General features: G+C 41.3%; 1 protein-coding gene across 18 annotated transcripts in view; it reads right to left on the bottom strand.

The window, feature by feature from the left end:
- Window positions 1-12,263, bottom strand: part of celf4 (CUGBP, Elav-like family member 4) — a 1,146,342-nt gene that overhangs the window by 417,987 nt on the left and 716,092 nt on the right. For 3 of the 18 annotated variants that reach the window (XM_060829456.1, XM_060829519.1, XM_060829435.1), the window contains exon 4: window positions 4,154-4,177. The exons of the other annotated variants lie outside the window; for them this stretch is intronic. In XM_060829456.1, the coding sequence (XP_060685439.1) occupies window positions 4,154-4,177 (24 nt within the window). The remainder of the gene's footprint in view (window positions 1-4,153; window positions 4,178-12,263) is intronic. 18 annotated transcript variants of the gene reach the window in all.

Raw genomic sequence — 12,263 nt, 5'->3', positions numbered from 1 at the left:
TCAGCAAATGGTCAATTTACTAAATTGTGCAGAACTCACAAGTAAAAAGGGTTAAGACTCCTCGCACAAACAAGATACAATCATATTAAAAACAAAGACCATTCTTGCCTCTTCGCTGCAGACATAAAAGCAAATCACATCCTTATTGCATCTTTTACAGATATTAGATGTACCATTTGCATAAATACATATATATTGTGCATGATATTACACACTGAAACCATCTCAATCATTTTTCACTCGCAAGCCAAAATCCAGAAAAATTGCTGTTTGGTGTATTTGCGTGAATGAAAAATTCATTTAGATCCATTATAGCAACACAACATTAACCACTCTGTGTAGTTTTCTTTCGCCTCACATTTATGTGAGGCATTAGTATAAAGAATGGGATAAAATGATTAACTGTTCTATATGTGATGCTAAATGAGATTTTTTAATACTTTTTTAAAAACACTGAAAATGCTGACGCTGCTTTCATGCACATGGTTAGAACCAAACAACCTAGCGTAATTCTCAGTGCAGTGCTGTCATATAACAACATCATTATGAGAACCGCAATCTGTTTTACCATCAGCTGTGTCATCATTTACATGTGTCCACTAAACAAAGACCTGCAAGCTGCTGTTGGTAAAGCCTTTCAATTCTTCTATGATGGGCATCGGTTCCATGACATTCCCCCAACAAGTTTAAAGGGATATCACTGAAGAGAAAATACATCCAAGACATCAAAATAGGGTCATTTTGGGCTGCAAATTTTACATGTCCAAAACATCAAGGGCATGGAGGCCGCTTTTTATGACAAAGCTCAAACATTCAATCCTGAGAGCTTTAACCAAGAGTTCACATTTCACACATGTGCCGCACATACATTATCTAGCATCTTCATTCTCAGGACATGGACATCACTGACAATAGTGGAAATTATTGCCCATCTCTAGTTGTCCTGAACCACATGAATAGCTTGACAGTGGTCCACTAAGTGTGAATCACATTGGTGTGGGACTGCAGTGACATATACACCAGACCAGGTAAGCACAATTGATTTCTTTTTCCAGAGAATAGAAGTGAACCAAAAAGGGGGTACAGAAGGACCCTTACTTTTACTGTCCAGCGCCACATCTCTCTGCTTTTTACAACACAAACCATCAAGCCCAGTGATGCCCAGATCACTGTCAATACTAAATAAGACAAAGGCTTCCCAAAAAGCTGAATATTGATTTGAAGTCAAAGCTGTTGTTTGCAGGAGTGTACAACTGACACTTCAATGCAATGGGTCATTAAAACAAGATTAAAATAAAGTCAACATGACTGACTGAAGTTACTCTCAGAGGCAAGAGGCTGCAATTTCCTGTGTTCACTAATCTTAGTTACAAAGTAGACAAGAGGAAAGATTGGCAGCAGGTTGAATGGTTTACGTGTCTGTGCTGAGCGTTGGCCTGAGGATTCCTACCCTTGCAAATTGGATCAATTAACTTTTGCAGAAAGGTGAAAAAAAATCACAATTTTTACTTGTTACGGACTTGTAAAGGTCATGAATAATGAACTTATGTTGCATTCCAGAGCTGCGCAGTCAAATTTAAAAAATCACTAACTTTGATTTTCTAAGTTTGCACTGCCGATGGCAAACTGGCCTCCAGCAGCTGGCTGCTTGAGTTCCATGCATTAAAATTACATGGGGAAGGAAGTAATCCCAATGTACCCTTAATTTCCCCATTTGGTTTCTTGTTGGTGTGTGAGGTTCACAGCTCGCAGTGGAAATTCACAAACTGCATCTTATAAATTAAAAATGATGGAGAGAACGTTAGAACAGGGGGAATCAAATCAGTGGAGGACGGGTCTACTCAAGCTTTGAGATGATACAAGAGTTGCAGGATTCACAAGACTATTCCGACTAACAGGTTTACTGAAAAGTGGTGAGATCCCTGGGCTTCTCTGGGAAGCAGTACAGAATTCTTGTTAGGTTTATAGGACTGTAACTGATGTAGATCGACTGGCCCATGAAGATCTGCCAGAACAGTTAGCTACTTGTAAGAGCAGTGAAAAGCAACATTGCCTGAAACAGTAATGTTTTGGAAGCTGTTCCTGTTATCTCAGATATCTTGGAGCAAACCAGTGAAGTTGGGTGTCACTATCTGCTCTTGGCAAAACTGAGTGTAAATTGCTATTCTTGATGCTTTTCAAAAATGTGGGAGATGGCATCTTCCCAACAGTTCAGGTCAATTCTCCTGCATGATCAACAAGAAGTTAAGTGGTTCCCCTTATTAAAGCAAAACACTGCAGATGTTAGAAATCTGAAATGTTAAACGGAAATAGTTAATGAAAGAAAATGTTTCTCACTCCATACACATTACCTGCTCCACTGAGTATTTCCAGCGCTTTTAATTTTCATTTTATATTATATATCGTTTCCCAGTGCGAGCCCTGCCACTGTGGCAGCTTTTCTTTGAAAAGAACAGAATCTACTTAAATGTATAGAGCATCTTTAATATAATGTCCCAAAGCAGTTCAGAGGAACACAATAAAATAAGACATGTCAACGACTACATTAACAAGACTTTTTTTAAAAGTGGAGTGATGCCAATAGCACAGGTTCACTTTGTTTCCTCAGTCACCATGTGGTGGTCTTCAAATTCTAAGGCCAAGCAAGAAAAGATTGGCTGGAGAAAATGGTTTTGAGCATCTGAATGGAGGAAAAAGGAGAAGAGTCTTGTGGAGGGAATTAAGCAGAAGTGGGTACTGCAGATGTTGGAGATTAGAGTCAAGATTAGAGTGGTGCTGGAAAAGTACAGCAGGCCAGGCAGCTGATGAAGGGCTTTTGCCCGAAACATTGATTTTCCTGCTTGTGGATGGAATTTCAGAGCCTAGGAACCAAGTAGTTAGGATCCATTCAATGTCAATGGAGTAATTAAACCAAAGGTTGTTCAAGAAGCCTCAGTTAGAGGGCAGTTATCTCAGATGGTTGTGGGACTGGCAGTAGGTCTGGAGTGAGGGAGGGCTGAAACCTTGCAAGCATTTGATAGAAAGGTTGAAAATGCTGATATTGGCTCTGATGGGGTTCCTCAACCACAGGGACAAGGGTGAATGGGACTAGGTAGAAGTTAGGTTAGTGAGCTACAGAATAATGTCTGTTACAAATTGCAGGCTTCGAAGTGCATTTTCACTGATATTACCGAGAACTTATGATCATCCAGTAAGAAGAGAAAGAACAGATAGAAAGAGAGATGAGGTCCTGAAAGTAGATTTTGAAGACTTAGGAAGGAAATTAAAAAGCAGGACTTCAAGAGCAGTAACCTTCAGATTACATGCAATGACACGCATTCGTAAGCATAGAAATAAGAGGATTGATCAATTGAACATGTGACTGTTGGGGGAGGGAGGGTATCAAATTGTTGAGGGTTTGGGAGCAATTCTGAGGCTGGTGGGACCTGCATAAGCTGGACGGGGTACATCTTAATGGAATTGTGAGTGATATCAGCTCAGAGAAACTTTCTAATTCTGTTGAGGAGTTTTAGGCTAGCTTATTGAAGGGGATCAACTTGAAAGGAAATGAAGCTAATAACAAAACATAGGGAAGTGATAAGTGAAATCATAAGGCAGGCAAAGGGAAGGTGAGCATCAATAAAGCTTCGAATTCAGAATAATGTCAAAATGACATACTTAAAGCATTCTATCTGAATGCATACAGCATTTGCAACAATGTAGATAATTTTAAGGCACAAATAGAAGTAATATCTAATTGCCATTACAGAAACATGGCTGTAGAGTGACCATAACCAGGAACTGAATATTCAAGGATGTTTGACATTTAGGAAGGACAGGCAAAAGAGAAAATCAGGTGGTGATTCACTAATGATAAGGGAGGATCTCTGATCAGAAGAACAAAATGTGTAATCTGTTTTGGTAGAGCTATGGAACAGCATGGGGCAGCAAACATTGGTAGCAGTAATTTATAGTCCATCGAGCAGTACTGGTAGTGTTGGGCATTATGGTATTAATTCGGAAATTATAGAAGCATGTAGCAAGTATAGTCAAGTAATTATGGATGATTTCAATCTGCATATGGACTGGCTAGGCCTAATAAGCAATAAAGCTGTAGAGCATGAGTTTCTAGAGGGTGTTCTGACTAGTTTCCTAGAGCAGTATATTGCGGTACCAACAAGAGGCTCTTTTAAGCAGGCTATTTCAGGTCTATTTAGTGATCTTTGGCAAAAGAATCTTTTATGATGAGTGACCATAATATGATGGAATTTTGAATTATGTTTGAAAGTGAAATAGTTCACTCTGAAGATATGGTGTTTTATTTTAATTAAGGAATTATGAAAGTATGTAGGACAAATTGGTTGAGGTGGAGTGGGAAAATACATGAAATGTTAATGAAAAACCCACAGAACTCAGATGCTGGAAATTGGAAACAAAACAGAAGCTCAGCAGGTCTGGCAGTATGTGTGGAGAGAAAGCAGAGCTAACATTTTGGGTCCAGTGACCCTTCTTCACTGCATCAAATAGTATGCAATAGAGAGTCTTTAAAGAACTACTAAAGTTTAAAGTTCCGTTCAAGGCTCAAAAACTCCAAAAAATGTCAGTTACGGTCAACAAAGAATATTAAATATTTGGTAAGACTAAAAGTATAAGACTGTAAACAGGACATTGGTTAGACCAATTTTGATATATTGTGTGCAACTCTGGCCGCCCTCCTTTATGAAGGATGCTGTGAAACCTGAAAGGATGTTGAATAGGCTGGGGCTGTTTTCCCTGGAGTGTCAGAGGCTGAGGGGTGACCTTATAGAGGTTTACAAAATCATGAGGGGCATGGATAGGATAAATAGACAAAGTCTTTTCCCTGGGATGGGGGAGTCTTAAACCAGAGGGCATAGGTTTAGGGTGAGAGGGGAAAGATTTAGAAGGGACTTAAGGGGCATTGTTTTCATGCAGAAGGTGGTGCGTGTTTCGAATGAGCTGCCAGAAGAAGTAGTGAAGGCTGGTACAAATATAACATTTAAAAGGCATCTGATGGATATATGAATAGAAAGAGTTTAGAGGGATGTGGGGCCAAATGCTGGCAAGTGGAACTAGATTCATTTAGGATATTTGCTCAGCATGGACTAGTTGAACTGAAGGGCCTGTGTCCGTGCTGTACATCTCTATGACTCGATGACTCTAAATAGTCATACATTTGAGGATTGGGAGGATTTTAGAGTACAGTAGGGGGAGCAAAAATTGAGAAAGGTGAGGAGATGGAATATGGATGCAAACTGACAAAAACAAAACAATGGATTATAAAACAACTTTATTGGTACATTAGCAGGTACTTTTGAAATGTTTCACTGCAGGGTATTACAGACAAAGTCAACATTATTTACAATGGGGAACAGAAAAATGGCACAGAAGCTAAATGATTACTTTGTACCTGTCTTCAATGAAGGAGATACAAGAAATATCTCAGAATGAGAAACCTAAGGGGTCGAGGAAAAATGAAAAATGAAAGGAAATTTGCATTAGTATGAAGATTGTTTTGAGATATTGTTAATATTCATTCATGGGATGTGAGCATTGCTCAGTAGGCCAGCCTTTATTGCCCATCTCTAATTGCCCAGGGGGAAGTTAAGAGTCAACCACATTGCTGTGAGTCTGGAGTCACATGGAAGTCAGACCAGGTACGGATGGCAGTTTCCTTCCCTAAAGGAATTTAGTGAACCAGGCATGTTTTTCCTGACAGCCAACAATACCACAAAATGCAGTCATGATTTGGAGATGATGAAGGAGTGTCGCTCCGAAAGCTAGTGTCCTTCCAATTAAACCTGTTGGACTATAACCTGGTGTTGTGTGATTTTTAACAAAATATTACCTGGGTCTCTGAATTAATAGTTGAGTGATGACAAGACTAGATACTAGGCCATCACATCTCCCTTAATGGGACTAAAGTTTGAAATTTCCTGGGAGCTAATATTCTATAATCATAGAAAATTGTAAGAGGTAATTATGGAAATAGTGAATACAATGGTGATCATTCTCCGAAATTCTAAAAATCCTGGAATGGATCTTGCAGAGTGAAAGTAGCTAATATTAATACACTCTTTGAGAAGGGGGAGAGAGAGAGAGAGAGAAATAGGTAATTACAGAACTGTTAGTCTTATATCGGTATTAAGGAAAAGTTTAAGTTCTACGATAAAGTATGTGATAAATGGACAGTTGGATAATAATGATCTGATTGATCATCCATATTCAGCATGGACTTGTGAATCAGATATTGTGTTTGAATAACTTGAAGTTTTTTGAGGATATACCTAATAGAATTGGTAAAGGGGGAGTTGATGGATGTAAAATACTTCAATTTTCAAAAGACTTTTGATAAAGTCTTCCCCAGGACATTGGCCAGCAAAACTAAATGGGATAGTCAATATTATATTGGCATGGATTAAGAATTGGCTGACAGGCAGGAAAGGGAATAAGAATAAATGAGTTATTTTCACTTTGATAGGCTGTAACTGATCACAACATATATCCATGATTTGGAAGTGTGTGTGTTGTGAGGAAGATGCAAAGCAGCTTCAAGAGAATGTCAGATAGATTTTATGAATGGGCCAGTGCCTGGCAGATGGCAGATAATACAGAAAAATGTGAGCATAACGGCTTTGGTCAGGGAAATATGCAGGATGTTTCTTCAATGATAAGCAATTAGAAGTTAAAAATCACATAACACCACCAGGTTGTAGTCCAACAGGTTTATATGGAGGCACTAGCTTTCAGATTGCTGCTCCATCATCAGGTGGTTGTGCATCATAAGACCATAAGACGCAGAATCTTTTGCGATAAATTCTGTGTCTTATGGTCTTATACTCCACACACACTTGATGAAGAAGCAGGGCTCTGAAAGCTAGTGCTTCCAAATAAACCTGTTGGACTATAACCTGATATTATGTAATTTTTAACTTTGTCCACCCCCGTCCAACCCTGGCTCTGCCACATCAAAGCAATTTGAAGGTATAGGTGTGCAGGAGCCTTTGATGCAGTTAAAGTGACATATACCACAAAGAGTTAGGTTCCTGTTAAGATAAAAGTTTTGAAGTTTATGAACAACACAAACTATTTACATGACTACACATGTAGTCAGGTCTGTGCTTGATGATGTCACAAGATTGATTGAACACACTGCACTAACTTAATTACACACAAAGAGTGTCTGAAGCTGAGGCAGGTTGATTGATACCAGAATGTCATATGTCAGCTTGTATTGTAACAATCTTAAAAGTACAGGCTGATCTGGTCTGGAATCTATGCCATAACACAAATACCTCTTCCTTTTATAAAATGGGAATCCTTTTCTGATAACATGTATAAGGATGCATATTTCCTGTAAAATTTCAAATAACAACTTGATGGATGCAGAACATGACTAGATCTAGTCTTCAACCACGTATTGTCATGTATCAGTGTAGCTCCACTTTGCTATGTGCTATCTGTTGCTGTATATGGAATTGTACCATTTGTCAACAACACAGTTTTAATGATAACTGACATGATAACTTTATATTTAAGTCGTTACATGTTTTGCTGGGTAGCTGATGACATGCAGTTTGAGTATTTCTTCATTCAGACTTGATGCTCATTACAATGTCATATGACTTAGACTATAAGAGCATAAGACATAGGAGCAGACATTAGGCTATTCAGCCCATTGAGTCTGCTCTGCCATTCCATCATTGCTGATAAGACTCTCAACCCCATTCTCCCACTTTCTCCCCCAAATCCTTGATCTTCTTGATAATCAAGAACCTATCAATCTGAGTCTTAAATATACACAATGAGCTGACCTCCACAGTCTTCTGTGGCAATGAATTCCATAGATTCACCACTCTCTGGCTGAAGAAGTTTCTCCTTATCTCTGTTCTAAAAGGGCTTCCCTTTATTCTAAAGCTATGCACGCAGGTCCCAGTCTCTCCCACCAATGAAAACATGTTCCTGATATCTACTCTGTCCAAGCCATTCAATGTTCTGCACATTTAAGTTAGATCTCACCTTATGCTTCTAAACTCCATTGAGTATAGACCCAGAATCCTCAAATGTTCCTCATATGTTAAGCTTTTCATGAACCTCCTCTGACCTCACTCTAGGGGCAGTACATCCTTCCTGAGATATTGGGCCCAAAACTGCACACAATACTCTGAATGTGGTCTGACCAGAGTCTTATGGAGCCTCAGAAGTACGTCCCTGCCTTTTATGTTGAAGTCCTCTCAAAATAAATCCATCGTTGCATCAGCTTTCCTAACTACTGATTCAACCTTCAAGTTTATATCGAGCAAATCCTGGACTAGAAATCCTAAGTCTCTTTCCACTTCAGACTTCGGATTTTTCTCTCCATTTAGAAAGTAATCCATGCCTCTATTCTTCTGACCAAACTACATGAGCTCACATTTTCCCATGTTGTACTCCATGTTGTACTTCTTTGCTCACTCCCCTGTCCAAATCCATCTGCAATGCTATCCAGAAAATCTTGTCAAGTTGCTTTATGCTTAATGATCAAGACTTTTACTGTGCAAACAGTGTGTTCTGTGAGATCATTCAACTGAAGGTAATGAGAAGGAGAGGTAAGATGTTGTACAACTCTATTTTCTGAAAACCGTTGTTAGACAAAATTTGTTGAGGTACTGAATATGACTGTAATTGTGTCAACAACTGTTGTGCTGGTGGTATATCTGATTGCAGTACAAAAGGGAATTTGGTGAAATGGTCAGTCACCATAATGTAAATGAGTCCTTGCTCATGAAAGGTATTGTATGATGGCACAGAAGAAGGAGAGGTTCTTTGCGATTACCTCTCATTCTTCAAAACTGAATTGTCCTTTTAAGTACAGTATAGCCATTGCAGCAACAAGTATGATGGACATTTGTTGCATTCCTTCTGTAACAATAATATCCTTCTTAAGGGACAAAGTTAAAAATCACACAACACCAGGTTATTGTCCAACCTTTTGAACTATAACCTGGTGTTGTGTGATTTTTAACTTTGTACGCCCCAGTCCAACCATGGCGCCTCCAAATCACTTTTTAAGGTAAGTGCACCAAAGCTGTACACAGCCCTCCAGCTCTGGTGTAACCATGGTTCTATAAAATTCACAACAAGCTCCATTCTGTTCATTCAGAACTGACACAGTTTGCATGAATCGATTCATTCATTAATGTCCCTATTAATGCCAGGCCAATTCCTGTGCTGACCTCTTGACTTTTTCAGAGCAATGTGACGCATATATGTACAGCCGAGCATGTCTTCAAGGAGAACTTGCAGAAAGATGACTTGTTGGCCTTTCAAGATTACATGCTTGAAGAGTCATAATTTACTTCTGAATGAACAGAATGGAGCTTGTTGTGAATTTTATAGAACCATGGTTACACCAGAGCTGGAGGGCTGTGTACAGCTTTGGTGCACTTACCTTAAGAAGTGATTTGGAGGAGCCATGGTTGGACTGGGACGTACAAAGTTAAAAATCACACAACACCAGGTTATAGTCCAACAGGTTGGACAATAACCTGGTGTTGTGTGATTTTTAACTTTGTCCCTTAAGAAGGATATTATTACTACAGAAGGAATGCAACAAATGTCCATCATACTTGCTGCTGCAATGGCTATACTGTACTTAAAAGGACAATTCAGTTTTGAAGAATGAGAGGCAATTGCATTGAATCCTACTGAATATTTAAACAGATAGACAGAGTTGATGCATGCAAAATGCTTCCCCAGATTGAAGAGTCTAGAAGCAGGAGGCATGATTTCAAAATAAGACCATAAGACCAAAGAAACATTTGCAGAATTAAACTATCTGGTCCATCAAGTTTGCCCTACCATTCAATCATGGGTGATATGTTTCCCAATTCCATTCTCCTGCCTTTTCCCCATAACCCTTGATCCCCTTACCAAACAAGAAACAATCTATTATTTGTGTTAAATACACTCAGTGACTTGGTATCCACAGCCCTCTGAGACAATGAGTTCCATAGAGTCACCACCTCTGGCTGAAGAAATTTCTACTCATCTCAGCTCTGAAAGGTAATCTCTTCACTCTGAGGCTGTGCCCTCAGGTCCTGCCAGTGGAAATATTTTCTCCACATCCACTCTACCCAGGCCTCTCAGTATTCTCTAAGTTTCAATCAGATTCTCCCCTCATCCTTCTAAACTCCATCAAGTACAGACCCAGAATTCTCAATCACTCCTCATCTGACAAGCTCTTCATTCTCGGGATCATTCTTGTAAACCTCCTCTGGACCTCTTCAGTGCCAACATATTCCTTAATTAGATACAGGGCCAAAAACTACTCACAATATTTCAAATGTGGTCTGACCATGGACTTAGGGTAAAAAATGAGGTCTGCAGATGCTGGAGATCACAGTTGAAAATGTGTTGCTGGTTAAAGCACAACAGGTTAGGCAGCATCCAAGGAATAGGAAATTCGACGTTTCGGGCATAAGCCCTTCATCAGGAATGATTCCACATATCTACACTGGCAACAGTCCATCTTCCGCAACTACACTGGCAACAGTCCATCTTCCGCAACTACACTGGCACCACCCCCCCACCTTTTCCTCCGCTACATCGATGACTGTATCGGTGCTGCCTCGTGCTCCCACGAGGAGGTTGAACAGTTCATCAACTTTACCAACACCTTCCATCCTGACCTCAAATTCACCTCGACTGTCTCAGACTCCTCCCTCCCCTTCCTAGACCTTTCCATTTCTATCTCAGGCGACCGACTCAACACAGACATCTACTATAAACCGACTGACTCCCACAGCTATCTGGACTACACCTCCTCCCACCCTGCCCCCTGTAAAAACTCCATCCCATATTCCCAATTCCTTCGTCTCCGCCGCATCTGCTCCCAGGAGGACCAGTTCCAACACCGCACAGCCCAGATGGCTTCCTTCTTCAAGGACCGCAGATTCCCCCCAGACGTGATCGACGATGCCCTCCACCGCATCTCCTCCACTTCCCGCTCCTCCGCCCTTGAGCTCCGCTCCTCCAACCGCCACCAAGACAGAACCCCACTGGTTCTCACCTACCACCCCACCAACCTCCGTATACAACGTATCATCCGCCGTCATTTCCGCCACCTCCAAACGGACCCCACCACCAGGGATATATTTCCCTCCCCTCCCCTATCAGCGTTCCGCAAAGACCACTCCCTTCGTGACTCCCTCGTCAGGTCCACACCCCCCACCAACCCAACCTCCACTCCCGGCATCTTCCCCTGCAACCGCAGGAAATGTAAAACTTGCGCCCACACCTCCTCCTTCACTTCCCTCCAAGGCCCCAAGGGATCCTTCCATATCCGCCACAAGTTCACCTGTACCTCCACACACATCATCTATTGCATCCGCTGCACCCGATGTGGCCTCCTCTATATTGGGGAGACGGGCCGCTTACTTGCGGAACGCTTCAGAGAACACCTCAGGGACGCCCGGACCAACTAACCCAAACACCCCGTGGCTCAACACTTTAACTCTCCCTCCCACTCCACCGAGGACATGCAGGTCCTTGGACTCCTCCACCGGCAGAACATAACAACACGACGGCTGGAGGAGGAGCGCCTCATCTTCCGCCTGGGAACCCTCCAACCACAAGGAATGAACTCAGATTTTTCCAGTTTCCTCATTTTCCCTCCCTCCACCTTGTCTCAGTCGGTTCCCTCGAACTCAGCACCACCCTCCTAACCTGCAATCTTCTTCCTGACCTCTCCGCCCCCACCCCACTCCGGCCTATCACCCTCACCTTGACCTCCTTCCACCTATCACATCTCCATCGCCCCTCCCCCAAGTCCCTCCTCCCTACCTTTTATCTTAACCTGCTTGGCACACTCTCCTCATTCCTGATGAAGGGCTTATGCCTGAAACGTCGAATTTCATATTCCTTGGATGCTGCCTGACCTGCTGTGCTTTAACCAGCAACACATTTTCAACTCTGACCATGGACTTAGACAACCTCAGTATTGATTTGCCTTACTATCTGCCAACTGAACCCACAAGTTAACCTTAAGAGAATCCCAAGTCCCTTTGTGCTTCGATTTCTGAAGTCTTTCTTCATTTAGAAAATAGTCTATGTCTCTATTCTTCCTATCAAATTGCATAATCTCACATTTTCCCACATTTTATTCCATCTGCCACTTCTATGACCACTTTCCTAGTCTATCCAAGACCTTCTGCAGCCTCATCCGCCTCCTCAACACTAGCTGTACCTTCTGGAATACTTTTACTTCTACCCATAGTAGAGGTTTA

Source organism: Hemiscyllium ocellatum, chromosome 1 (genome assembly GCF_020745735.1).
Source record: "Hemiscyllium ocellatum isolate sHemOce1 chromosome 1, sHemOce1.pat.X.cur, whole genome shotgun sequence".
Taxonomy (NCBI): domain Eukaryota; kingdom Metazoa; phylum Chordata; class Chondrichthyes; order Orectolobiformes; family Hemiscylliidae; genus Hemiscyllium; species Hemiscyllium ocellatum.
This window is presented reverse-complemented; position numbering and strand designations above follow the sequence as displayed.